Consider the following 26,200-nt stretch of genomic DNA (forward strand, 5'->3'; position numbering starts at 1 on the left):
AAAAACTAGAGAAGTGATTGTGTCCTAACCTGTGAGAGACAGTGGCAAGCTAAGATTCCCTTCATGAACACAATCATTGTGGTACACTGGCAGACAACACAGAGCAATGGCTGAACATTTATAAGGTTACCTACTGTTTGCCCCTTCATGTACTTTAATAGCAGCTCACTTGGATCAAACATGTAGCCTAGAGGCCAAATCTCTCATCACAAACATTAGCCATTAGATTATTGTCTCCTAACAACTCAAAACAAAAGAAAACTCATTCATAACTAATTTTTTGGATTATGGATTATGTTCATATGATATATATATATATATATATATATATATATATATATATATATATATATATATATATATATATATATATATATATTCACAATTATGTAAAAATATTCTCTAACTCATCTCACTCCTCAATATTTTATATTCAACATGCTATCCAAGGAGCAGTCTTTTTCTCATCATGTGGATAGTGTGCTATAGAACAAGAAGAGCACAACTGTACAACCAGCATTGGGCCATCCATTAAGTTTCAGGTCAACTGAGTCAGATGGTATACATTGCTGCACAGACAGATCCACCAAATGAGGGGCCTACCAAGACCCCACTGGGGTCCAGCTTGTGGCTGTAGCAATTTAATGCCTGAAAGTAATGGAACAAATGGTATTTTTGGAAAAAATTTTGGAAAACTTTTCTCCTGAAACATAGGAAAAGAGGAAGAGAGAGAGAGAGTTATGAGCTGCGCTCACATCCACTATCCAACACAGACAAGTTTTCTCCTGAAATTAAAGTAAAAAAAAAAAGGAAGAGAGAGAATTATAAGTTCCACTCATTTCCACTATCCAAGACATGGTCCTGAACCTTCCAAAATCCACCTTATCATCATTGCAGATGCATCCACCTAAAAGATATATACTGGTACATAGGAAACATTCCAAGGTCCCAAAGGCTGTTCTCATAGGCTAAATGATGAGCTCATATCGACACAATGAATTCAATCCCATTATTTAACCACTCTTCTCTTCTCTCGTTGCACCATATGATCATTTTACCTTCCTCTCTTCTTCATACATAGATAGGACATGACCATCGTGAGTCCATTTATTTCTCTTGGATCTCAGTGAGACCCCTCTCAAACAGTAGATATACACACACAAAGAATACGAAGAGAGCACAAGCAAGTGTTGGTGTTCTTTAACTGCAGCAGCAACAGAGCTTCAATCACACACATCAGCAACTTTCCTTCCGATGGCTGCAATGCATCATCCATGCTCAAAACAGCTCCCAGTCCAACCTTGCATGGGGAGTGGAGGTGGCGGCGGCCGTGGGCGTGGAGGTGGATGTCGTGAACAGGGAATCGAATGTTTCCCAGTTCATCGACGACAGTACCACGGCTTGCTGCGGCAGCTTATTTACCTGCTGCTGCTGTTGGAAATGGGATTGTGGTGGTTGATGACGATTTTGGTGCTGGTACTGGTTCTGTGATTGCTGCAAATGCATCTTTTGCTGCTGATGCTGAGGTTGTGAGTCCCTCCTCTGCTGCATTGGCTGTGACCACTGCGGCTGTTCTTTGCCCGGGGGACCATTTCCTCTCGGCATCCAGTTCTTGATCTTGATCGCGTCCAGGGTCTCCACATACTTCTGCACTCTCCTAATCTGTTCCAAGCAAGGAATCAATCGCCAAGCAACCGAATTGAGCAAACGCCTAGCCGACAAGGCGAGGAATTGATCTGACCTGCGTTCTCCTCTGCAGCTTCGCGTCCCCGTCGGCGACGATGGCATCCAGCTTTATCAGCTCGTTCATCAACGAGTCGATGAGATTGGTCACGTCCGTCTCCACCACCCTCCCGCCCTTGTTCACGATCCCATCCAACGCCGACACCTAGTCGTTCGGTCAATGGAAGGTCCTCAGGATGATGATCCTACGGAGATTACTGTTGAGAGAAGGATAGACAATGGTGGGTGGGAGAACGATTACCTTGGAGGCGAGCCGATCGACCTCGAGGCAGATGGCGGAGATGGACTTGGCGGCCTTCTCCATCTTGTCGGTCTTGCGCATCTCGAGGAGGCGCTTGGCCTGCGCCGTGGAGTCTTCCACTAACACCACCTTCGACTTGTCCTTCACGCCGGCGATGTCCAGGAACGCCGTCGACTCCCTCTCCTTATCCTTGTACATCAGCTTCATGTCGAGCGGGTGCAGCCCCGTCCTGGCTGACAGCACCTTCTTCAGCTCCCCTGCGCCGCCACACTCATTCAGTCAATTCGTCGACCGCCTTGGCCGGACCAACCGCCACAGCAAGGAGAAGAAACAGAAAACGCCGGTTCGAGTTCTTACCGAAGGTGGCCTGAGAGCTGATGTAGATCTCGTGGTACACGGCGCCGTACTTGACCTTGACGCGGATAGCGGGTACAGGAGCGGCCACGGCGTCGGCGTCGGGATCGCGCTTCTGGACGAGCATCCCGCCGGGCCTGACCTCCCACTCCGCTGCCTTCTCCGCCGGCGGTGACTCCTTTATGGGGCTGAAAGCTGCCGCTCTCTCGCCTGTCCTCGACCGCATCTTGCTCTTCATATCTTTCGGAATCCGGAGGATCTACAGAGCAGCAAGCAACCCAAAGACCGCGACTTTCCTCCCAAATCCGCAAACGAAGACCACAACTCGTCGAGCACGAGCCAAAATTTAGGCCAAGAAGGAGACGAACTGCTTCGCCGAGCTCCGCTTTCTTGCTTCGAGGAGAGGAAGGGAGCGAGGGAGGAAGGAAGGGGGGGATGAATCGTGTTAACGGAGACACGAACACAACGGGTAGACTAAGCGGATATTTATATCGGTGAGGAAGCCACGAACCGAGCAGAAACAACAACAGGATGCCAACACGACCAAAAGCACGACACAGCAGCGAAGCCGATACGTAACATCCCGTTATATTCAGACGCCACGAGGAAACCGACACGCATTACGTCATCCCTCTTAATTATCTGTTAAACCGTTCCAAAACGATACGAGTCCAGCAATAATGACGCTCAACTCCACCTACCCACGCGTCGGAACGAATCGCTTCGCGGGACCCGCCCTCTGTCTCGTGGTCAACAAACACCTTCACGTGTCTTAATTCCCCAGGATTCCATCCCGTTACTTTCTTTCCCACTCACCCACGTCATACCCGCCTGGTGACTGGAACCCCACGCGGATCGTATCGGCCGACACGAGCCGGTGGGGCCGGCTTCCTACGTCGGCTACCTGCACCGCGGGCCCCGCGCCCACCGACACTCCGAGAACTTGATGGTCTCGTCCGGGGAGCCACGTGGGGGCTTCCAGGGCCGTCGGATCTGCGCGCTGGACATGATTAAGAAATAATTACCACATAAAGCCTGCCGTATTATTAATCTCATCATCAATGGGTGCAAAAGGGGGATAATTAGTATAATGTATCGACGGAGATATGTTAATTGCATGCTTAACAGTATAGCATCCAGCTAAAGGACAAAAGGGATTGGGTGCGACATCAATCGGACCGCTGGTGACCGTCGGATCGTGATCGATCCATCGTGATGAGATGGTGACACGTATAGAAGGAAAACGTTTGTCGAATGATTAAGAAGCACAGTTAATAATTGTATAACAACAAATAGGTGACATGTACTTCTTGCGTAAGGCAGAGAGGACACTAATTATTTGCTCGTTGACCAAATGGACCATAATTAATATAGGCTAAAGAAATAATGAAATAATCAAGTATGATTAAAGGAACCAAGAAAGATTAAATAAATGAATTAAAAGATAAAAGGTAAGAAATGAATTTGGGGATAATCTCAAAATTCAATCGATATTATCTCTAATACAAATATAATTATGAAAAATAGAATAAATCTCTTTTACTGGAACAAGCAAAAAGAAAAAAAAACAACATATTGCAATCAATGGGGAAAGAAAAAAGGATGAGAGTATTTTTTTTTTCTTCTATTTTTCAGGACACTATTTATAAAACTACCAAATAAAAGATTGTTTTACAAAAAAAAAATTCCTAAAAATAAAATAACTTTAACAGAATAAAATATCATTTCTAAACTCTTAACAAAAATGCCTTCCTACTTCAAATTCCTAAAGTACTTTCACCTTCCTTGTCAATGAAAACAGACAATACTTCAATTATTGCTGAAGTTGACACCTTATAAAATTCCAATTCTAACACACCCTGCCATTTCTAAAAAAAAGTAAATAGTTCATGACAAATAAACTTCTATTAATTGCTCATCATATTTGTTGTGATTCATGGTTACTATAACTTAATATTATTGTTGTATCATGTGAATCATGTCTCACATTTTACTTATGTTATGCCACTGTCATAGTTCAATTTAACTATTTCAGATCAGCTATATGAATCTCATTTTGTCAAACTAAGAACAGTTCAATTTTACATTAATACTCATAATATTTCTTTTAATTTACTCATCTTTTAATTTTTTTTATTTTTTTATAACATAAAGAACTTCAGCACTAAAGATATTTAAGTTTTTTAGGACTAATATTTGTTAGAGATTGGTACATGTGTTTTCCAAGCAATATGTGCAGACTAAAAGACATGAAGACCAACAAGCAAAAGTCTATGGTCATAAAAGATAGGCAAAAAGCTTTCATGTCCATAGGGAGATTAAATAGCACTTTCAAGTCCACCCAAACACAATGCATTACATAAAAGCTTGACAACCAAACATATTTGTCTTTGACAAAACATTCAGATGTCACATGTCATAGTAGTGCTTCTTGCTTTTTGTTCCTAGAATAATGCATGTTGAACAAGCTTTAAGGTCACTTTAACTAATCATGATCCTGGAATTAAGACACATTGGCATGTTAAAAGCTGGATTAGGATCACCCACAAGACTTAACATAATGATGATGAGCTTTATTTTTTTCTTCTTTTAGAGAAGGAGAATGATGACAAACTGTTTATGCCTTTCATGCAGATCAAACCATAATGATTTGATGATACAGGATTATGCCCCTTCCATTCTATGACTATATTATGTGCATGCACAAACAGATTAAATTAATTAACAGATAAAAGTTAGGCTTCTCGTGATACCATTAGGTCAGATTTCTCCATCCCTGACAAAGCTTCCTGTGTGCACCAACTTCTGGATGTCGCTTGAGAAACTTCACAAGAATCAAGTGAGCCTCTACTTTTATTGTCTCCCCCCCAGAGCTAGCTAAGCAATATCGTGTTAGTCGACAAAAAGATAATGCCAAGGATACAGTCAATCAGATACTGAAATCCTGGTGTTCTTCATGATGTGCATATAAGCAAAACCAAAATCTGCAACAAGGTTGAATCCTGGCTCCTGTTAAACAATTCATTCAGACAATATAATGAACAGAATGTTCATCATGAAAATCTCATGTCCTACTATACTAGTTGTCATACTTTTTTGCCATCTATATTGTCTAAAAGATCATAGGATAGATCATCAAAATTTAACTAGATAGAAGCTAAAGCCTGCTTCAAAAAAAAAAAAAAAAGTTAAAGATTCATAAACTTTCTCCAAGTTCAGCACAGGCACTGAAACCACCATGATACGATAACAATAAAAAACCAATCTGCTAAAAGTCCAACAAAAAACATCTAAATTGAATATTAAATCAGATGAATACAAAGATTTCTGCTGTGGCTAATATGAAGTGGTTAAGAAGTCACTCATGTAATCATCACCGTAGTACAGTAACAATAAAGAAATCCAATCTGCTAAAATTCCAACAAAAAGTATCTAAATTTCAGCTGTGGCTAATATGAAGTGGTTAAGAAGTCACTCATGTATCATTTGCTGTCAATTGTAATGGTTAAGATGAAGCTTTCAACTTTTCCTTGTCAGTGTGAAAACAAGAAAGTTGAATTCTTCATCAATCAAGAGCTTATATTCTCGCCCACAAGAATGGAGAAGTTTCTAACACAATCAAATCATATGTGAATGCATGCGTTATCAGTAAATGTAGAAAACATTACAATCGTTGTCTCTAGAGCATGCTAAGAAGTAACCAGACTTGTAAACAACTTAAAAGAGTCCCAAGGTTTTTTCTATTTAGTACCTCAACTTGTTTTCTTTATCCCCAAAGAAACACAGAAATACGAACCGAAGATCAAAAATGATCCAGTGAACCTCCAGTTCAAAGTATGAGAGGGAATCACCAGAACAAATGGATTGCAGAGCAAAGTTCTAGAGCTGGATCATTGAGACCCAGAACAGCAGATGGTGGGGGTAAGTTCAAGTTGATGCAGGTGGTGAGTCACACTGAGTCCATCTACTTCAGAGTTCCATCTATCAGTATCCATCAAATTTGGACTCCAAAGAGACATGAGAGTTAGCATCAGCCAAAGATTAGAAGATGCACACAAAGTCAGTGGACTGTCTACTGACTGCTTGATATCCTGATCTTATGCCATTGATATGAACACACCAACCAAATACAGCAAGGTCAGTTGTTTGCTGGGTATTGATCTGAGGACTTTTGATTAAGAACTCACCAAGTCTATGCCAAGTATTGAAATTATGAGTCACTAGACCTCCATTAAGAAAGAGTACTCAATATGAAAGGGTGATTATTGATTCATGATTCTGAAGTAGTTAGCACAAGTATGAGTTAGGTTTGAAATGAATTCCCACCGACTATAGCAAATATGGCACCTAAATCATGTGTTCAAAAGAAAAAGAGTGGGAGATATTCATGATACACAAAATAAAAGGAAATGTGTATTAAAAGTAAAATTTGCAAGGTTGTGTGGCCATGCATGGAAATGTATATTGGTAGCAGAGACAAGTTTATTAAAGCTCTTTATTTATTGGATAGGTACTCCTATATCAGTTGCATAAAGAACCAAGCGATCTATTCTTTATTTATTTGACAGGTCCTTAAAACTTCCATATGCAATCACTTTGAGATCTCAACAGCAAGATTTGACAGTGATGGATAGAAGTTTTTATTAGCTAATTGAAGTCAGACATAAACTCTATAGCAAATGGAAAGATGACACAACACAAATAATAGAACACTCCCCCATTGTTCATAGGAACTGTTTTACAGTAGACCAAGAGAAAGATCACTGAGAACATTTTAGTCATTAAATGATATAGTAAAGAATAGTTTCATCTTGATCTTGTAGCTGATAAGGCTTCCGGTCAAAAGTTAATTCTCATTCCCTCCCTTTAAAATTAAAATTTTGGCTCTTGGAAACAATGACAGCCTGTCGCAGTCATTGACAGATTGGCCATGAGATGTCATTCCCATTAGGTCAACTTTGGCCCAAGTTTACTTCAAGAGAGACATATAGAGAATTAGCATACTAATGGACCACATTGGAGTTGACTGGATTCTAAAACTGTCTTATCTGAATGGTTAAAAACCATATACATGATTAGTTATGATTATCTTCCAAATCAATGACATAATCAGATATAGAGACGGCTAAACCTAATTAACAGAAGAGAACTAGAATAAAAGATGGCATTCATCTCTGAAGGGGGTTGCCACTGTCTTTGAGTTCTTATCTCTTGATATACTTGAAATCTCATCCAACAGGATGTTGGAATGATGCAATCTTTGGAGGTCACACAGAAATGTCGAACACCAACACAACAATGCTGATGAAATTAGCATAGTTAGAAAATAAAATTAAGTTTCTGAAGCCAAGTGTCTTAAGCTTACACAAGAAGAGAGATGAAGAAATAGAGCTGCATTCATAAAGACAAATATCCTCGACCAACTCTGGATCAGGGTGAAAATCCCATAACCAGAAGTTGCAACGTTCACCTCTTCTGTCAGCGCAACAACAAAAACTAAAGAACCTTCTTGTCTTATTGGGTTTTCTGTCTAGGACCTTGCAGGTCTTGCTGGTTTGATAACATAACCAAGCAGGATAAATATGATGGGAACGATGGTGCCAACAAAATATACACTCTGGTAAGCTGCGAGGGTCTCTTTCAGGCTCAAAACCTTCAAGAAAAAGAAAAAAAAACATCAACCAAAGGCCTATGCTACAGATTAAGATATCTATTACAGAAATAAGTAATATTGCATTTAGGAATTAGGAGTATGTCATCATGTTTTCTAGTGGGTTTCAGCAAGAAACATACTAAAATAATGGCCAGGTTTGGTGATTCTCATCACAAATAATTCACTTGTGTGGAAAGTGTTGGGGAAGGACCCAAGGAATCATTATAATTTATCTCTAATGCTAAAGGAGGACAGAACTGAGCATAATAATGACAAAAGAAGATGAGGCTGGAATGACTTGTACTATTTGCAATTGTAAACCTAAATATGGCTATGTGCAAAACACTAGAACCATGATCTAACTAACCATGAAAGCAATGCAGGAACAATTGACAACGAGGAGAGTGTAGGCAAAATTCATTAGTATCAGCATCTTTCTGAACAAAAGATTCTCTGGGGAGACAGCTTGTTGCCATCTGTAGATTACTGTTCAATTCAAAGGAAAAGAAAGTTAAAACACTTCAGACAATACTCATGATGAATAAAATAAAGATGAAAATAGCAACATTTAGACAAAATTTTGGTAGAGAATTACCCCGTGAACCTGCAAACATCAATGCAGACTGAACAAAAAATATGATATATCCAGGGTACAGTCCCTGTACAGGTATGAGAGAAATTATTAGCAGCAGACATTTTTGCATAGGCAAGTTTAGTATAGAACAAACACAAAAGAAAAGAAAAATATGGATAAACTGCAGTCCTATTTATAATACCAATGGATCTAAAATGGTAATGTTTGTTTTGAATAGCATTGACAGACAACTACCTAGCAGTAAAGTCTAAAATAACTTAAGAGATCAAATGAACAAAGAAATTGACACTGTAAAACATAAAGATCATTAGCTCTTAATGGGCTAATACTTGCATGTAGACTTAAATAGAATCAAATACAAACAAACAGCTCAAGACTTATGAAACTGCCAAGTAAAACTTTTCTCCATGTAAAACATCTCATATGATATTTAAGCTTTTCAGAAAAGGTTATGCATAACTTACATGCCAAACAGCACTAACCATCTCTGTAGCCAGCAACTCAAAGAATCCAGGTTTCTTCCCTTTCTGAATGAGCCTTTCATAAACATCTGGAACAAAATAGCCTCACAGGTTACAGATTCTACTCAATAAATCAACTTAATTAGCAGAAGAGTAACAGCTATGGTCTCTCAGATTACATGCTCTCAGATCACATAAATTTGTATGATTCAAAATGGCCTCTTAGATCTCATGGCAGATCGTGTGGTATAAATTTGTGAAATTAGCAAAGAGTTCAAACTATGGGCAAAACAAATCACAATAGAACTAGTTAAAGTTTAGTAACATGTAATAGCAACGACACACACCATAACATATTAGAACTGAAAATAATACTCACTCTGACTACCTAAGCAAAGTGAAAAACAGCATAAACTTAACAAAATAATAGAGTTTCTGTTACACTGTATCCTTGCAAATTTGATAAGTGCATTCAAGTTCTTTAAACCACACTAAGGAGTTCTTCGACTTTGCTGACGCCTCTCTGAAAGATGAACACACTCAACAGGTGAAAATCAATTAAGTAGCAATAACTAATAAACACCAAGCTTCTCTGGCAGTCTGGCTACATAACAGGTTCAACTATACTGTTGTTTCAACATTGACATCTGCAAAGGATGTGTCTAAGAAGGCATATGAATATGCACACATGCATTAGGAGACATCCACAAGTTTAAACGGTCAATACACACATTTTATGTACAACAGTCGAATATCGACACAATCCAAAAGCAATTTTACCTAATAGAAGTTACACCAGACCAAGATCAACTTAGATCAATGCGTATTTAGAAGCTCACATCAATATTTGTGGTTTTAGATCGAACAGGAAACATCATATAATAACCAAATCCATTAAAAAAAAGGGTTTATAAACTTACAATGACGTAGCCAAGTGCTGACATGTATGTTCCATACAAGCGGCAACTGAACTGCACTAGTAGCAAACTCCATCCCAAGAATATCAACATTTTTTGCACGGCCCCACAGTGCTTTAGGAGGAGAAGAATCTGACCAACCACTGAACCCAAAACCAGATATGATAATAGAAGCTTCTGAGATTGACCATATAAAGTAGTACTTCCAACGTTCAGTGAATCCAGACATGCACTGGTAGAACAGAATTTGCCAGAAACCCCATTCATAGAATACAGGCTCACTGAACTGAAAAGGTGGATAATGTGGTACCAGTTGCAAGTATAAACCGATACATATTGCAGCTTGAAGCAAAGCACGTAATGCTGCACCAAGTGATGCCGATTGTCTGTCACCGGAAGCAGCCCGAATCTGGATAAAATTCAAAAAACTATAACCACAGAACATAATCTGGGAGGAAAGGTGAAGAGTTAATCTACATCAAATCACGTAAAGAAAAAACGACATGATGCACTTACTCCTTTGTGTTCTGTCCACTCAAGATAATCGTTTACTTCATAGACAGGCCCTACAAAGTGGCTTCCACAGCAGAGACAGTAACCAATATATTCAAATAAAGAGGGACAATGTATTAATCGATTCTTTTTCTGAGCCTCACACAAGTCTTCTTCCTTAAGCAGCCCATCACTGTAATTTATTGTGCAAGATATGACTTTAAGAGTTAGCACCATGAGAGCTCCTATAATGAGAAAAGGGGAAACCCTGAGTCACTATTTAAGCATGATGCAGTCATACAGATGTTGAATAGTGTTTCCAACTAGCATAAATCCGTATGTCAAAGATTAGTTTTGCTGCAACAGAAAGATCATTTATGAGCTCAAGAGTTAAGATACCTCTACAGGAATTAAGAGTTGAACTTCTGAATGTTGGTGATTAGATTATTACAAAAATTAATACTTCTCAGTTATTAGATACTGAACCAGACTTCCTAGACAGTAAAGGTAGAAAGTCACTACCAAAGAGTCATCCTATTACAATGCAGGTTCATGTATAATCTGAAAAATAAAAAGTGGCATCTTTTTATATAGATGCAGTCTTCAGGAGTTAATATTCTTATTTTTCACTTTAAAAGAATAAGTTCACACTATGAATATTCCAATCAGTGTCAATATTACGAGACATCAACTTAGACACTGTTTATCAGTATACAGAATTGCCTAAATTTATTAGATGAACAGTATCTCATCGTTACTAGATTTTAACATCGTGACAATAGTTCAGCTCGCGTTGCCAAAGAATCATGCAAGAGTCCTTTTGAAACCTACGTATCCAGATAGGAAAGAATCAGCACTATGAACAGAAATGAACTCAACAAAAGTTTTCTCATGCTGACATAATTAAGATCTAGGCAATCTTTAGTCAATTTTCTTTCAGTTTAACTTGAAGTATTCCTGAAGTCATTAAAGCAATTTCATGTACATGAAAAATAAGAGAATCATTTGGGAAACACTGTCACAACCCAGCCTGATAGAACCCATTAACTTTTTGAACCTGAACCAATAACCAAAAATATTTAAACCCTAGTTAACAGCAGTACATTCATCTAAACCACTAAGCCAAGATGTTTAAAATCAAGTTAACAGTAGTACTTATAAGTCAATATAAATTCTTTCACACATTTAATGTTAAACTAAATCAAGGCTTGATATCCTCGTTAAGGACCTAAAAGAACCATAGCATGGTGCATATAAAGCCCAACCCTGTGGTGACTTCATGCTATGATATGCTCCCTAGTTTTATCTACAAGTAATCCTTTCCTACTCAATTCCTTTAAATATAATAACGGACTCACTAAATCGTTTAGTCCGAACTATAAAACCAAAATGTTTAAACCTAAGTTGGCGATAGTACATCCATTATGTCCTAGATTCTTATAAGTCAATCCAGATTCTTGACCACAAGCATGCCTTGAGTAGAGATACTACAAGTCTCAGTTTGTTGCTTCCTGTGCCAAGGACAACTGCATGGCACCCGTTAAGGAGAGTGTCAAAGCCCCCCCCCCCCCCCTCTCCTATACCATTGCGGCCATCTGGCCCACCCCTTCTATGTACATGTCTGTAAGGGTTTTTGTTGGCCCAAAATGAGTTCTCCAAACTCCAAAGCATGCTTCCATTGTGAAAGGGCTCCCTGGTTGACTCCCAGAGTTTCAACTTTTGAGAATGGATTTGCTTGCCATTCATCGTAGATAAGCTTTTTTTTTCTTTCAAAAAAACAAACAAATGACTTGATATATCTGCTACTGCATTATTTGTAGATAATAGGTAGATATCCTTACATATATCCATCTATTCTATTCAATCATTGCAACAAAAAGGTGCAATTTGAAAAAGAAAAAAGAAAGGGATATCGTATTTTGCCTAAGTTTATCAAAAATCTAAGGTAATGAAATAGTAGTAAGATCAGAAGGACAACCTGCATAAGCTTGTCAATGCAGCAGCATGCAAAATTTAGTCTCAGTGAAGAAAATTCAGAGGAACCTGTTTTCTTCACCTCCTTCCTGAAAATTCAGAAAAAAGGCCAGAAATGATTCACTGTTGCAAGCTGTTATCAGCAACTGTGTAACAAAGGATAACAAACAAAACAACACTGTACATGTTACAAACTTATGCATCATAGAGTTTGTTCACGCATTTGCCCAACTTCAATGAACATGGTATTTGATTAAATGAGAATTGATGTTCTTCATTTGTTTGTGGTCCATTTCTGTTGGTTATCATGACTAGGACTACAATTAGTTCACACCTCAAACAAGCAGTATTGTGACAACAGCTCAACAGCAAATATTTTTTTTTTCATCTAAATATGCTTTATAATTAACGCTTACTTTTGCATTAAAATCCTGAAGAATGAATTATCTTCAAAGCTTAAAGAGTTGAAGACCCTAATAAACAATTTCTTCCAGGTCTAATAGGTACGTCCAATCAAATAATCTATATTCTCTGAAAGCTGAAATACCACCCTTATTCTACAAACAGAGATAAGATAAGCTTTATTCAGTGCGATTTTTTTTAAATCAAATGAGGAAAATTAAATATGCAAATATGCCCCAGAAAATATATAAACCCAACTTCTAAACCAAACAAAAGGATGAAAAATTGTATTTAATTTGAAGCATGTAATGCATGCCTTCAGAAGTTATAGCCCAGCAAGAAACAACCAATGAAAAAAGATAAAACTAATGATTAATTAATGAAAAATTTTATTAATGCCAGCAAAACTTCATTACCTGTTGCATCAATCCCTCCTTCCTTCAATGCTTCCCCACTCGTGTAATACACATGGCTATAAAAGAAGGCGATTAACAAAATGTGTCAAGAAGAGAACACAATTAGACACTTAAAAAGATAATATAATGACTTCCATCCTGAAACAAAGGGGTTTTAAAGAGAAATTTCTCATTTTTATAGGGTAGTGGGTAGATGATGATTTTGGAATTAAAAGAAAAAACAGAAATGAACGGGACTGGAGCACAACCAATATCGATTCAAACAAGCCAATCCCATGCCAAGACCAGATCAAAAATTCGAAGTACATGAAAATTGTCCCCATGTGAATGACCACATGTGTCACTTTTTCCGTTCTAAGGGTAAAAAGAACCAACCTTTGGACATATAGCTGTAAAGACACGTGCCACGTGTTTCACAGCATATATCACCTAAATCGTGATGCTGCACTTCTTTGTAGGTGTCAAAAGAGAGGCAGTGGTAATTGTGCCTTTTTAACTCAGAATAGAGGACAATGACTTCTCATGGAATGAACTTAGCATAGATCAGATATCAAAAGAAAGAATAAATTCTTATTTATGACGCTTGCAAGACAGTACGAATGCCTTCACACCATGCAAACCACAAAGATAACAAGCAAACAGGATCGTCAAAGCACCATAAACATATCCAGGATAGGTAAAGTGATTATCAATGCCCGTTTCTACTGAAAACTTAGAACACATCAAGTAAAAGAATCATCTTTCACGGAATCAAAGCCCCCCAGTCTTCCCAATCATCCAAATGGCAGTACATCGCGAAACAAAGCACCGGGGATCGAACATGATAGGAGAAAATTAAGCTCGACTGGGCTTGAATCGGAACGAGATCTTACCATCCGATGAGGTACGTGAAGCCAGTGAAGAAGGTGATGAGGCCGGCGTAGCGGCGGACGAGGACCATGGAAGCGTAGCCCATGGCCATGAGGATGAGGAAATGGAGGTTGGAGGAGGCTCCGAAGGAGAGGTGGGACAGAACCGCCCCCGAGAGGGCGGCGTAAAGGTGGCGAGGGAGCGTCCCGGGGACGACCCGCCACATGAAGCTCACCGGAATCGTGGCCACGAAGCAGAAAAGGAAACGGAGGACGGGAATGGAGACCCCGATCACCGCCGCCATCGATTCCATGTCCGCCGCCATGGGAACGGGCGATTGAGAGACAGAGAAGAGGCAATTCTTTTGGGTTTGCGGTCCCCGTAAACATCCGTAATTCTGTAATTTTCCTTTGCTGATTTATAATTACATTCTATAACTAAAGAAAATGAAGAAACGGAATATTATGTATATATACATAATATTATAATAAATAAAAATCATTATATGTATCATTTTTAATATATTATTTTGAATATAATAGGAAGTTATTAATATGATGGTACGAGGTAAGAGAATCGCAGACTCTTTGTGTCTCGATCGAGGGACAGAACATAGACGGACCACTTTACCTTGGGTATATTATGGGTCCCATAAGCAGGTTTGTGGGTCCTCGTCCACAACTAAAATAAAGCGAGCCTGATTGGAAGCTCGCCCAAGATTTAGGCTCTGCAACCCAAAATTGGGTATGCAGTTGGGTGTTCACTCTGCATAGCATAATACTTTCTTGGTAGCTCAGCGACTCGTCCCACGTACCACTCACCACACCATGCGGTTGAGTTGTCCTAATTTGGTGCTGCGTAAAATACTTGGTGAAGGTTATTGGTAGGTGCCGGAGTGGCTACATTTTAAAGTTTGAAAAGTAACAGGTTGTCTTCGCCTAATTAGGATCTTTGGAAAAAATCTCTATTTTAGAATTTTCCTGTATAGGACCTTTATTCTTCCAAAATATTTTTTTCATAAATAATTATTTTACCCCTGAATTTTTTCGGACTGCTATCGCTTCCACCCTACATCGTCGTGCTCATTCATGACCCTAGCATAAGGAATGATTGGGCATGAGAGTCGTCGCTATTACCCCCCTTACATTGCCTCCCCTTCCCTCTAATCATCATACTGTTGTCTCGTGGCCTCATAGCACTCACATGAGAACTGTCATCATCTTTGTGAACATTGTCAACCTTATTAACCTTGTGCTTATGCATCTCTCTCGCAACCCTTATACGAGGAAGGAGGTGGTGAGAGTCGCCCTTGCTTATGTGGACCCTGCTAGCACCTTATCAAACCTATAATCGTCTCTATACCTCTTCGTTACTCATGTGAGGGCCGCGATGCACGAGAGCTATGAGTTACAAATCTAGGAGGAGGAGGCAATGATGTAGAGCAGAGCCGACGAAAGGTCCGATGAAAATAAGAGTAAAATTATCTTTTTTTCACAAATAAAGGGATGCTCTACGAGAAATTTTCATAAGTAAAGATTTTTTTCAAGAATTCCTCCTTAATATATTTGGTATATATATTTTATAGTATAAAATTTGGATACCTCACCGATGGCCATGGCTCCTTCCACTCTGTCGCCATCACCTTCAAGCAGCATCTCTTTGAAGCTAAAGTTGCCATTCTACACCACAACGTATTTGTTGCCATTTTGACATCAGGACCTATGCAACTCGCATCCCTAAAGGAGGTCATCAAGGAGGCAATCGACCTAAGAGGTGCTGACGGTGAAGGGGATCCGGGGCCTAGGAGAGTTGTAGGAGATCGTTAAGAGTAGCAACAAGGTGAAAGCTAATACTAGAAAGAATGGAAAGCCACCTTAGAAGTGAGTGGGAAAGGATGAAGAGTTTTTTTTTTTAATTATGAAAAATATGGGACATGATAATATGAGAACAATAAAATATATATATTTAAAAAAATAAAAATAATAAATAGAAATTACTCAAGAAATATTACTAATGAGATTTATGATTTTATTATTGTTGTTGTCATTGCTGAAAAAATATTATTCTCAAACCTGTGATCAGGATCTATGTTAATTTGGGTGAGTTAAATTGTTTCTTGAAATATAAAATTCCGTATGATCAAATTGACTCGTGAGTCAACTCATTGAAATCGGTTGACTCATTCGAGTCAACTCCTAATGCTCCATTAAAGGGTAAAACTTATTTGATCTAAATCCTTTTCTACTACAATTCTTGAAATCTCTTATTTGGATGTAAAGATTTGCATATGAAAAATTATTGATATTCTGACCCTTCTACCTTGTTTTAGTTATAAATCCCTACACTAATTTTTAATTTTGGTAAAACTTATTTGATCTAAATATAGACTCATAAATCTTTCTTTTGATAGTTATTTTAAATATTTAGAGTAAATTTTCTTACCCAAGCATATGTTTCAAATGACCCTACGGATTTTATAAAATAAGGATCATAACTTCTAACCTTTTAATACTAAACTATTTATAAATTCTTATTGGAAACTCTAATTTATACGAAACTTACTTTATAAAAACTAGACTCATAGATATTTTTTTTTATACCTGGATTGAAATATTTGGAGTACAAATATCTACCTAGTTATCTATTAAATTTGATATTATGAATTATGCAAAATAAAGATTTTATTCTTTGACCTTTAGTTACCAAATTATTTATAATTCTATGGTGGAAAGCTTAATTTATATGAAACTTATTTTATCTAAAAGTAGATTAAAATATATTTTTAAGATGCCCTTATTAAGTAAATTAGAGTATAATTGATAGTTCAAACTATTTATAAAATATCCCTCATAGAATTTACTAGAATAAAACTTTCGTCAAATGTGCTTATTCTAGTTTTGTCTCTTTGGACGTTGAATTTATCTAGCATTCTTCTTTTAATTGAGCTATATATGATTGCTTGGAATCCTTATATACTCTTATTTTTATTTTAAATTTGAATGCACTTGTGAAAGAATATATTTATATTGTATTGACTTATAAAGACATATGTTTTATTGTTTATGTGCTTCTTATATGTGTCAATTTTATTGTTCACAACATCCATTTGTACTCTAGTATTTACGGGATAATGTAAACCTTTATCAAAAATTATAAAAAGAGTTATACTTAGAGCTTGCGATGCTTTGTTGGCCCCTTATGACTTTACTTAGACACGGGTGGATAAAGCTCTGGAGACTTATATTTGGTGGTCAATCAGAAATTGATGAACCATATTAGGTTATAATCACACTTTACTTTCTATGTATTTGATATGATATCCAAAGGTTTAGTTATATGTTTCTATATGTGTTTTGTTTAAGAACGAAATGAATACAACGTTAAATATGACATTTAAGCTTTTGTTTCATATTTGTTCTTTTGATATATTCTGAAATGTTTCATATGCCATTGATATGCTCGGAAATATTTCATATGTCATTGATATATTCCGAAACATTTTATACGTCATTGATTTGCTCCGAAATATTTCATTTGCCATTGATATGTTCTAAAATATTTTATATACCATTGATATATTCTAAAATATTTTATTTGTCATTGATATACTCTGAAATATTTTATATGTCATTGATATGCTCCAAAATATTTCATGTGTCATTAATATATTTTAAAATATTTTATACACCATTAATATACTTATGAAATATTTCATACACTATTGATATACTCCAATTACTCTTTACTCTATTTGTTATGAATCAAATAAGTTTCAAATGAAATGACATTACGATTCTATTTCTAATGAGATGATATATATGAACTCTTATATCTCTACCATGCGTTTTGATGTCAAATTTGTTTGAAACTATCCTCTCTTATCATTGTTATGCTTGTCACTGAGCTTTGTAGCTCACTCTGTTGTTATATAAAATTTTCAAGTTAGCTTATCACTTATTGAAATTTTAGAATTGGGCTGAGATAGTGGAAAGCTATTCAGATTTTGGGCAAGTCTTATTAGTGGATATATTATGGTTGTTGTAGAAGTATATTTTATATGTAATGAAATGTTAGCGATAGATTTGAATTGATATATTTGTAAAAGTTTTAAAAGACCTCTCACATTTAAAATTTTAGAATGTTATGTTTAGTTTACCATGAAATGAATCCATTATATAAATTCTTACTCTTGTGAATTTATAAGTGTGGTTAACATTTCGTTAAGTTGGCTTCGGTTTTCATAAATGTGAATTGTTAAGTGATGTGATGTATAATTATAAATTACACAGGTTTTATGGATGTGAATGATATTTGAATGTTTTTCAATGTCCTCAAATATTAGTTTGGATCTCGATTGTTGATGAAATTTTAATATTATCGATTTAAGACAGGATCACACCTCTTAAATGTGATAATTCGGGGAGAGCGTGACATCTCCTATTTATCTTTTATCACTCTTGGCACTCGCTCTTAGCTCCCATACTTTGAGCATGCATCCTTCTCTTATTGCTCTTAACATTCATTCTTGGATTCTCATGCTTTAAGTTTGCATCCGTATCTTTCTTTACCATCAGTATCTCTCACTTGAATTTTATTACTCTCAATTGATCTTATGCTATTCTCAACCCCCTCTCTCTCTCGCAAAATCATGTTAATTTTTATTTCTATTAGTTTATTATTATGAATAATAATTTATGAATAGTGAATTACTGTAATTATGACTTAAATTTTGCTATAATTTTGAATATTGTTAATTTTGATGTTAATCTTCTTCTTATTTTTCTAGTTGGGACAATTTAGTACCTTAATAATTTGTAGATGATTAAATGAATATAATTTGATAGTTAGTGGTGATAATTCGAATATGAAATGATATGAAACTCATATTATGTCTAATTTTTATTTTAATAATTATATATATATTTTTATTATTTTTATATTGATGAGCACTTAGCGCGTCAGGTGCTTTGATGACGCACGGCTCGAGCGCCCGATCGGCGGGCCACAGCGCCTTCACTTGGGCGGCGCGTGCCTGAGCGTAGGCGCTGGGCGGCTCAGGCGACCGCCTGATTCGAATCGGACAGGATCGAGTCTACTGGATCCGGTTCGATCGAACCAGATCAACGAATCTTCACACAAACCGGCGCACACTTGCGACGAGACGACCCGTGGAAACCTAATCGACGAACGGCGGTGGCAGCAGCTTCCTCTCCAACAACGAACGGCGGCGGCAGCAGCGTCTTCCTCCAGCGGGTTTGTCGTCGGTATATCTCTATCTCTCTCTCCTCCGTCTTCGCCGTCGCACACTCCGCCGTAGCCGCCAGCGTCTTCCCCCCCCTTCTCTCAGCGTTCTTCCCCTCCCCCCGCCTCCAACGTCTCCCTTCCCTCTTGCCTCCACCTTCGACGTAGCCACACCCCTGTCTCTTTCTTTTCGTCTCCCCGCGGCCGGCGTCTACCCCTGTCTCTTCCTTTACGCTCGCCGCCGTCTTCTCCTCTTCCTCCCTGCGCCGATAGCCTCCTGCTCCTCCCTACGCCAGCGGCTTTCTCCGTATCATCCTTTCACCCCCGCGGCCAGCGTCTTCTCCCCCTTCGCTTCGCTGCGGCCGCCCGCCAGCTTCCCCAACAGCCTCCTCCTCCTCCCTCTTCCCCTCCCAACCGACAACAACCCACTGCCACCCAACTGACAGCAACTCAACCGACAACAATCAGACAGCCACCCCAACCGTCGGCAACCCTCTCCCATACCTCCTCCTCCCTCTCCTTCTCCTCGGACCACCCTTCATCCTTGCTCCCCTCCCAATTGAGGGGAACCCCTTCCCATACCCAACAACCCCCTCTCCATCCTCCTCCTACTACTACGTTAATTGTTTTTATAATATAAATTTGAACAATGTAATTTGGTCCTTTTGTGTTATTTTTTGTTTTAATGATTATATCCATTAGTCATGATATATATATTTTTAAAATTTTAATAATCGGGAGAGCCTCATGTCGCCCGAGCGAGCGCCTAGTGCGATGTTTTGGCCCCTTTGGCACCATTTACGGCTTCTCGCCTTTGACTATACTGATTCTGCGGTGGTCTGCCTCAGATTAAGCTACTCAGGAATTAGAACTAAAAGAATCTAACATTGAGATTTTCCTGCACAGAACACATCAAAAGGCAGAGTGTCCATGGGAACTGAGAAATTTATGTTCTCTAGCGCTCTTAACAGGAGGGAGCCCAACAAACAAGATGAAGAGGCCTCTGAAGAGGTAACAGAAGAGTGAACGCTCACTTTCATTCGAGAAACCTTTTATTCCTCGTGTCTTCCAAATCTTCTTCATTCATCTAATTGATCTTCTTTATGTTAATAGGAAGAGGAGGAGTTGGAGCACGAGCTTGCTGATATAACCTTCGAAGATCTCCAAAGAGCTCGGGCTGATGGCTCCCATGGCTCCCATGCCTCTAAGCTTAATCAACAACTGAAGCCCAGCCGTGCTAACAAGAATAGGTATCTCAGTTCTTTTTTTCTTGTATTTTGTAATTGATTGGTACTGATTATACACATTGGTTTGGAATTTCTTTGTTGAATAGGCCAATGGAGATGAGTAGCAAAGTGAGAGTTGGGAGGTTTAGGGAGGTCGTCCAGGCACCAAAAAAGGTGAGCTTTTGTGATACCAGAGTTTCATATTCACATATTCAGAAGTATGCCTGATGTCATTTGAAGTACAGTTGTGGAGTCGGATATGTTATTTTGCTGTATTGGTGGTGCCACGCCATAGTCAATTGCATGGTGTTACAGAACCCTGCTATCTGCATGAGATGCCAGCATATAAAATGTGTACATACAGCAATACTTTTACACAGCATGACATCTGTGCTAGTACAGTCTGGAAATTTGGTGTTACACCAAAGAGAGGTAGGTTTACAGTATGTTACGGGGAATGGATCGTCAGTATATCACCTGAAGTTACTTGTTTAACCCTGTCATGCTTATGCATTTGCTTCCATATCTGTGTGAGCAACACTGTCAATACTGCTTTGTGACTATGCCACTCTTATGATACTGGTCTTGTCCCATTATGAATTATCTTAAAGGACTATTAGAATGATGTCTTAAAATGCTTTTTTGCACTTGTTAAATGCATTTTAAAATACATTAAAATTTCATCTCCAACAGCAGCAGAACTCACTGATTAAAGCAATTGCTTCAGATAACCAATGCTTTAACTTGTCCTAGTGCTTACACCGGATTTGCCAAATACCAATCCTCTGAGCCCCTCAGGACAGATATTCGGATGTCATTCTGTTTTGTCTTAGTTCAACAATGATTACTCTGTTAGATTTGTATTGTTGTGATTTTTAATGCTTTACAATTATTTATGAGCAACTTTGAGTTTGTACCTTGTATTGATTCCCATAAAGCACTATCTGAAAGTGAACCACATGATACTAGTATTTTACTTATAGTTCTTCTTAGTCTTTCTTTTAACCAGCTGATGGTGTTTGTAAGAAATTTTGGCATGAGTTCTTGGTTACATGCGATTGTTTTTTTAACTTCCTAGTATAAATTGTTATTAGAAGTTCCTGTTTAGAATACCATATTATCTTTGCCATTGGAAATTTGAGAAGGAAATATCATAGCCTATGACATTATAATGTACTTTTGAGGGGCAAATATTGGACTCATATGTTGGGAAAAACTCAGAGTGGTTGACTGAGATTTTTGGAATAAAATAAAACTCTTCAAATTGCAAATAACATCACAACTCCATAAGTTGCAGTTTAGTGAACTACTCACTTTTATCTATTGTTTTAAGTGTGGTCATCATTTTTTTGCAGGTCGTAAGAGATCCACGGTTTGAATCTTTATGTGGAACTCTTGACACAGATGGGTATGCCTTTTATTCTTCTCCTTCTTTCCTTTTTGGCGATTCTTTTGTTTTGTGTGTGGGGAGTGGGGGAGGTTTCAAGTACCATGGAATAAGCTTTATCCAGTATCCTAGATGTTCTTTCTGATTGTATATATAATTTTTGTGTGCATTTTGGTCCACGTGCTTAAGCACAAATGTTCAGAAAATATTACTCATGATTTTAGCACACCAGTTGTTACCTAGAACACAATGAACATATTTAATGTAATCCCTTTTCTAATAGTCAGTTAGATCATTTGGAAAATTTTTCAAGATTTGGATTATAGGAATGATCAACAGCTATGTCATCATATTGATTACGTCATCATTTTCTCCCTTTGTGCATTATTTTGTTTGAGTTGTATGAGAAATAAAAGAAAGATTCACCTCATTCAACTAATTTTGCCAATACTAATAGAACATAAAACAAGAGTTACAAAATAAAAGTATATAGGCTGATAGATCTGACATATATGAATTAGTTAAATGTTGAAGCTACTTATATTAAGAACATGATCAATTTCAGGCCATCAAGCCGAAACCATTTATACTTGGAGAAAGAAAAATACTATGGTCTGTTACTTGTTTGGATTCAGCATATCCTGATAAATTAATACATTGATTGTCCCACTGTATCTTTACAATTATCCTGTTTAGTAAACTCACTGAACTGTGACTTCATATTAAAAAATGTTAACAAAGACCCTACATTAATGCGTGTGGCATATACAATGGACTCGAGGATGCTGCCAATGTCGTAACATTTTGATGACATGATCCTGAATATAGTTCATGCTTACTGGTGCACATGAAATAAGCAGTTACTTGCAATGTGGGAGCTCCATGAGATGGTATCTTGTTCTGGAATTGTGTCAGACAATTTAACAGGCATTTGCATAACTGCTGTAATTTGACTATACTGAGTGTGAGGACGTTTGTTCTTTATATATGTATCATTTGCAGCCGCTTACTCTATGATACCTAAATGTGAAAAATGGATTCTTTCAGCACTTATAAACATAGATTGTGAGACAAGTTCCATGTAGAACTTCTTGGATCATGAAACAAAAAGTGAACTGACTCTTACAAATTGACAAAGATGAAAAGCTAATTGTTCAGAAGTGCGACAACTGGAACGAATTTGCATGAGTATACGCATGCTAATTTTGTGACTTTTTATTGTGCTACTTTGAGTGATACCTATGGTTCAAGTTAGGATTTGCAACCTTGTTCTCTTTAAGAGTTCAGCTTTAATTTCTTCAAGAAAAAGTGAAAGGAGAAAAACAATGGCAAAACCCCATATTATAATAGAGAATGATCTGAGGATCGCTAACGAATTTCAAGCCAATATTATTGTATATTGCTAATTGGGTGGAATGTGCCTTCCAGAAATTTATAAACTGTAATAAACAATGTACAATATTTCAAAGGTGGTGTCGAGGTATCTTTGTTGAAAATAACCTAGTCAATTGAACATTAAATATGTTTAATTAAGATGCTTCCTTTCTTTATGTATCCTTCTTATGTGTTTCCTGTTCTCACATGTTTTTTCCGAGTTGGTTCCTTTATTGTTGTACCGTTTGAATGGATACATCACTAAATGGTAAAAAAAGTAAACTCAATAATTGTGCTGTTACATTATTTTTCCTCTAAATTTTAGTTGTTTCATTAACATTATGCTTTCTTCTGTTATTTTAACAAACTAAATGTTTTTATTATGTTTTTTTGCTGTAATACCAGGTTTAGAAAACGGTACAGTTTTCTGTTTGAGGTTGAACTTCCTGCAGAGAAAGAGGTGACTTTTTCAGATGAACATATTTTTCAAATTATTACTGAATGATAGATAGTTGTACTAATGCCATTGGATGTCTGCAGAGACTTCAAAAGTTGATCAGGAAGTCAAAAGACCCAAATGCAGTTGAGGAATTAAAGAGCCATCTTTCTTGGATTGTACGTCTTCACTGAGAGTCTAAATTAAATGTTGCTTCATTGTTTCACTGTTTATTTACTTGCTGATATTATTGTCATCTTAGTAATGGTTCATTTCAGCTTTTTTCCTAAAAAAAGGAATAAAACAAGTGCACATTTGTGTAATCTTAATTGTAGACTCTTGATTGCTAACCTCAAACTGCGTGATGTGACAAAAATTCATTCACTCGTGATTTTGTCATTCACTCGTGATCCTATTCCTGCTTCCTTCTGTGTCCTTGCTCTATAGACTGAGAACCCAAGTCTCATTTCACATATTGAATCACAAGGTCAAGGTTTTGGTGGAAGGCCATCTTTAAGAACAAGACCATGTATTAGTAGTTCTATCTAGAGTGCAGAGGCCTCAGTTCTTATCCAGATTTAACCTCATATGGAATGTGCTAGTCCGCAACATAATATTCTCTGTGATTGGTGTGTTTTTATGGTCGAAAATGCTTTACAAATTCATTTTCTTGTGCACAATTTACTTGAAATTTGGAATTTTGTGCTAATCATATCTGCTGAAATTATCTATGTTACATTTTGGATGACCTGAAAGGCTAATCATTGTCTAAAACAACTTTGGTTATTCAGGATAAACAGATAAAATCAGGTCCTCGGAAGAGTGCTGAATCTGAGATTTTGTCTGAGCATATAAAGAAAGAAAGAGAAGCAGCAAAACGTGGGAAACAACCGTATTACTTGAAGAAATGTCAGTCTACATGCTCATTTTGTCTCTTTTTTGCATCTCTATAGGTGCACAACAGTCAGATATTTCTTGTGTGCTTGTGCTTGTGCGTGTGCAAGTGTGCATGTCTTCCTATGCTCTGTGTTTCTTCTTGTCTCATCTAACTTGAATTTTGTTTATGCAGCGGAAATTCGAGAAAGAAAACTGATACAGAAGTACAATGAACTCAAGGTATTATCTTTTCCCATTTAACCTTGGCTGTTTGTCTGAAAACATTACAATTTTCTTAATTGCCTTCCACGTTTTTCTTGAGTACATCACAGGCTGCAGGCAAGCTTGATTCTTACATTGAGAAGAGGCAGAAGAAAAATGCTTCCAAGGACCACCGTTACATGCCCTACCGCAGATCTGGCAATGATGCACAAGAATAGAGGCTTGTGCTCTTGTTCAAAGTCAATGTGCTCTATTTATTTCCATCCCAACCCCGAAAGAACTCTCTGCTACTGCTCATTCTGCAGGATCTTGTGATGCCCAGGGCCGTGCCGGGGCCTTGTTTGCTTGAATGCCCGGAATTGTTCTTGTTTGATATTATCCTCTTTTTAGAAGAACAAGATCTGGATAGTTGGTCATATATGTTGCAAACTATGGGTGCCTGCTTTGCCTGTCAAGATGCCAAAACTAGTTCTTTGGAATTGGAATTGTATTGAATTCTTAGCAATCGCAAGCAGCAACTACATCACTAAATCTCCTTTTGTTATGTATATATTGCTTCCATTTCTCTTTAGCTAGTGTGGCTTTATGGTGGTTTCCCGTGTCATGTAATGGTGCTTGTTCTCCAAGACCTGTTATAGCTTCTATTAACCTGCTCATGATCAAGAAAGTGGATCTCACCTGCAGCAAATACAAACAGAGACCGGATGGTCTCCATCTAATTAAGATTATGATCTTTTGCTGTTGTTGATGACGGTAGGGGATTTCGATTCCCCATCATCTTCCTTGATGCCTTCAGCCAACTTCTATAAATGAAACGACTCCATAAAAAGACTAGTATTGACTATTTGTTTCCTAAATAGCATCAAGAATGTTCAAATGAAAAATAATTTTTTTACGATAACTTGGGGCGAACTTTATATATTATGTTCGATGAACGAGAGATAATGTACAAAGTCTTAATATTGTTTTCATGAGTTAGTACAAAGTCTTAATATTGTTTCCACGAGTTAAATCTTCATTATTCGAGTCACAAATGAAAAACATCGAGTATCTCAAAAAATGAAAAGCGAAAAGAATTGTTTGTTGGCTTCTTTCTCTCGATAAATGGAAATCGAATAGAATTGTTTGTTGGCTTCTTTCTCTCTTTTTCTAAATGGATGGGAATAGAATTGTTTGTTGGCTTCTTTCTCTCTTTTTCTAAATGGATGGGAAGAGAGCTCGACGTTGTTTTTTTCTTTTATTTTCTTAAATCAGATCTGGCAACCTATTGCTCTTTTCTTTTACTTATGTTGTTTCTGAATGAACAAGCTTCTATACATAAACCATATGAGCATAAGCCTT

The 26,200-nt window shown here is 37.5% G+C and overlaps 3 protein-coding genes across 3 annotated transcripts; 1 reads left to right on the top strand and 2 right to left on the bottom strand.

The window, feature by feature from the left end:
• Nucleotides 1-944: 944 nt before the first annotated feature.
• Nucleotides 945-2,800, bottom strand: LOC135610743 (BAG family molecular chaperone regulator 1-like). Its single transcript, XM_065105607.1, has 4 exons — nt 2,342-2,800; nt 1,985-2,241; nt 1,742-1,888; nt 945-1,662 (listed from the first exon to the last, which is right to left on the bottom strand). The coding sequence occupies exons 1-4, from the start codon at nt 2,574-2,576 to the stop codon at nt 1,279-1,281; spliced, it is 1,023 nt and encodes a 340-aa protein (XP_064961679.1). The 5' UTR covers nt 2,577-2,800; the 3' UTR covers nt 945-1,278.
• Nucleotides 2,801-7,587: 4,787 nt separating this feature from the next.
• Nucleotides 7,588-14,467, bottom strand: LOC135610744 (lysophospholipid acyltransferase 1-like). The gene is made up of 8 exons (XM_065105608.1): nt 14,121-14,467; nt 13,249-13,304; nt 10,481-10,701; nt 9,968-10,373; nt 9,051-9,136; nt 8,587-8,650; nt 8,359-8,477; nt 7,588-7,991 (listed from the first exon to the last, which is right to left on the bottom strand). The coding sequence occupies exons 1-8, from the start codon at nt 14,420-14,422 to the stop codon at nt 7,869-7,871; spliced, it is 1,377 nt and encodes a 458-aa protein (XP_064961680.1). The 5' UTR covers nt 14,423-14,467; the 3' UTR covers nt 7,588-7,868.
• A 4,735-nt stretch (nt 14,468-19,202) lies between these two features.
• LOC135610745 (uncharacterized) lies at nt 19,203-25,430 on the top strand. Its single transcript, XM_065105611.1, has 10 exons — nt 19,203-19,361; nt 20,245-20,349; nt 20,452-20,588; nt 20,672-20,738; nt 21,920-21,972; nt 23,731-23,785; nt 23,866-23,940; nt 24,553-24,670; nt 24,831-24,877; nt 24,970-25,430. The coding sequence occupies exons 2-10, from the start codon at nt 20,269-20,271 to the stop codon at nt 25,075-25,077; spliced, it is 741 nt and encodes a 246-aa protein (XP_064961683.1). The 5' UTR covers nt 19,203-19,361; nt 20,245-20,268; the 3' UTR covers nt 25,078-25,430.
• The last annotated feature ends 770 nt before the right edge of the window (nt 25,431-26,200 follow it).

This window comes from Musa acuminata, chromosome BXJ2-4 (assembly GCF_036884655.1).
Source record: "Musa acuminata AAA Group cultivar baxijiao chromosome BXJ2-4, Cavendish_Baxijiao_AAA, whole genome shotgun sequence".
Lineage (NCBI taxonomy): Eukaryota > Viridiplantae > Streptophyta > Magnoliopsida > Zingiberales > Musaceae > Musa > Musa acuminata.

Excerpts from the sequence above, each read along its gene's own strand:
- LOC135610743 (XM_065105607.1), bottom strand. The coding sequence starts at position 2,576 with ATGAAGAGCAAGATGCGGTCGAGGACAGGCGAGAGAGCGGCAGCTTTC. Across the intron at positions 1,889-1,984 it reads TCGATCGGCTCGCCTCCAAG|GTGTCGGCGTTGGATGGGAT; the intron begins GTAATCGTTCTC and ends CCGAACGACTAG. Across the intron at positions 1,663-1,741 it reads AGCTGCAGAGGAGAACGCAG|ATTAGGAGAGTGCAGAAGTA; the intron begins GTCAGATCAATT and ends TGCTTGGAACAG.
- LOC135610745 (XM_065105611.1), top strand. The coding sequence starts at position 20,269 with ATGGGAACTGAGAAATTTATGTTCTCTAGCGCTCTTAACAGGAGGGAG. Across the intron at positions 20,589-20,671 it reads AGCCGTGCTAACAAGAATAG|GCCAATGGAGATGAGTAGCA; the intron begins GTATCTCAGTTC and ends TTTGTTGAATAG. Across the intron at positions 23,786-23,865 it reads AACTTCCTGCAGAGAAAGAG|AGACTTCAAAAGTTGATCAG; the intron begins GTGACTTTTTCA and ends GGATGTCTGCAG.
- LOC135610744 (XM_065105608.1), bottom strand. The coding sequence starts at position 14,422 with ATGGCGGCGGACATGGAATCGATGGCGGCGGTGATCGGGGTCTCCATT. Across the intron at positions 13,305-14,120 it reads TTCACGTACCTCATCGGATG|CCATGTGTATTACACGAGTG; the intron begins GTAAGATCTCGT and ends CTTCTTTTATAG. Across the intron at positions 10,374-10,480 it reads AGTGGACAGAACACAAAGGA|ATTCGGGCTGCTTCCGGTGA; the intron begins GTAAGTGCATCA and ends AATTTTATCCAG.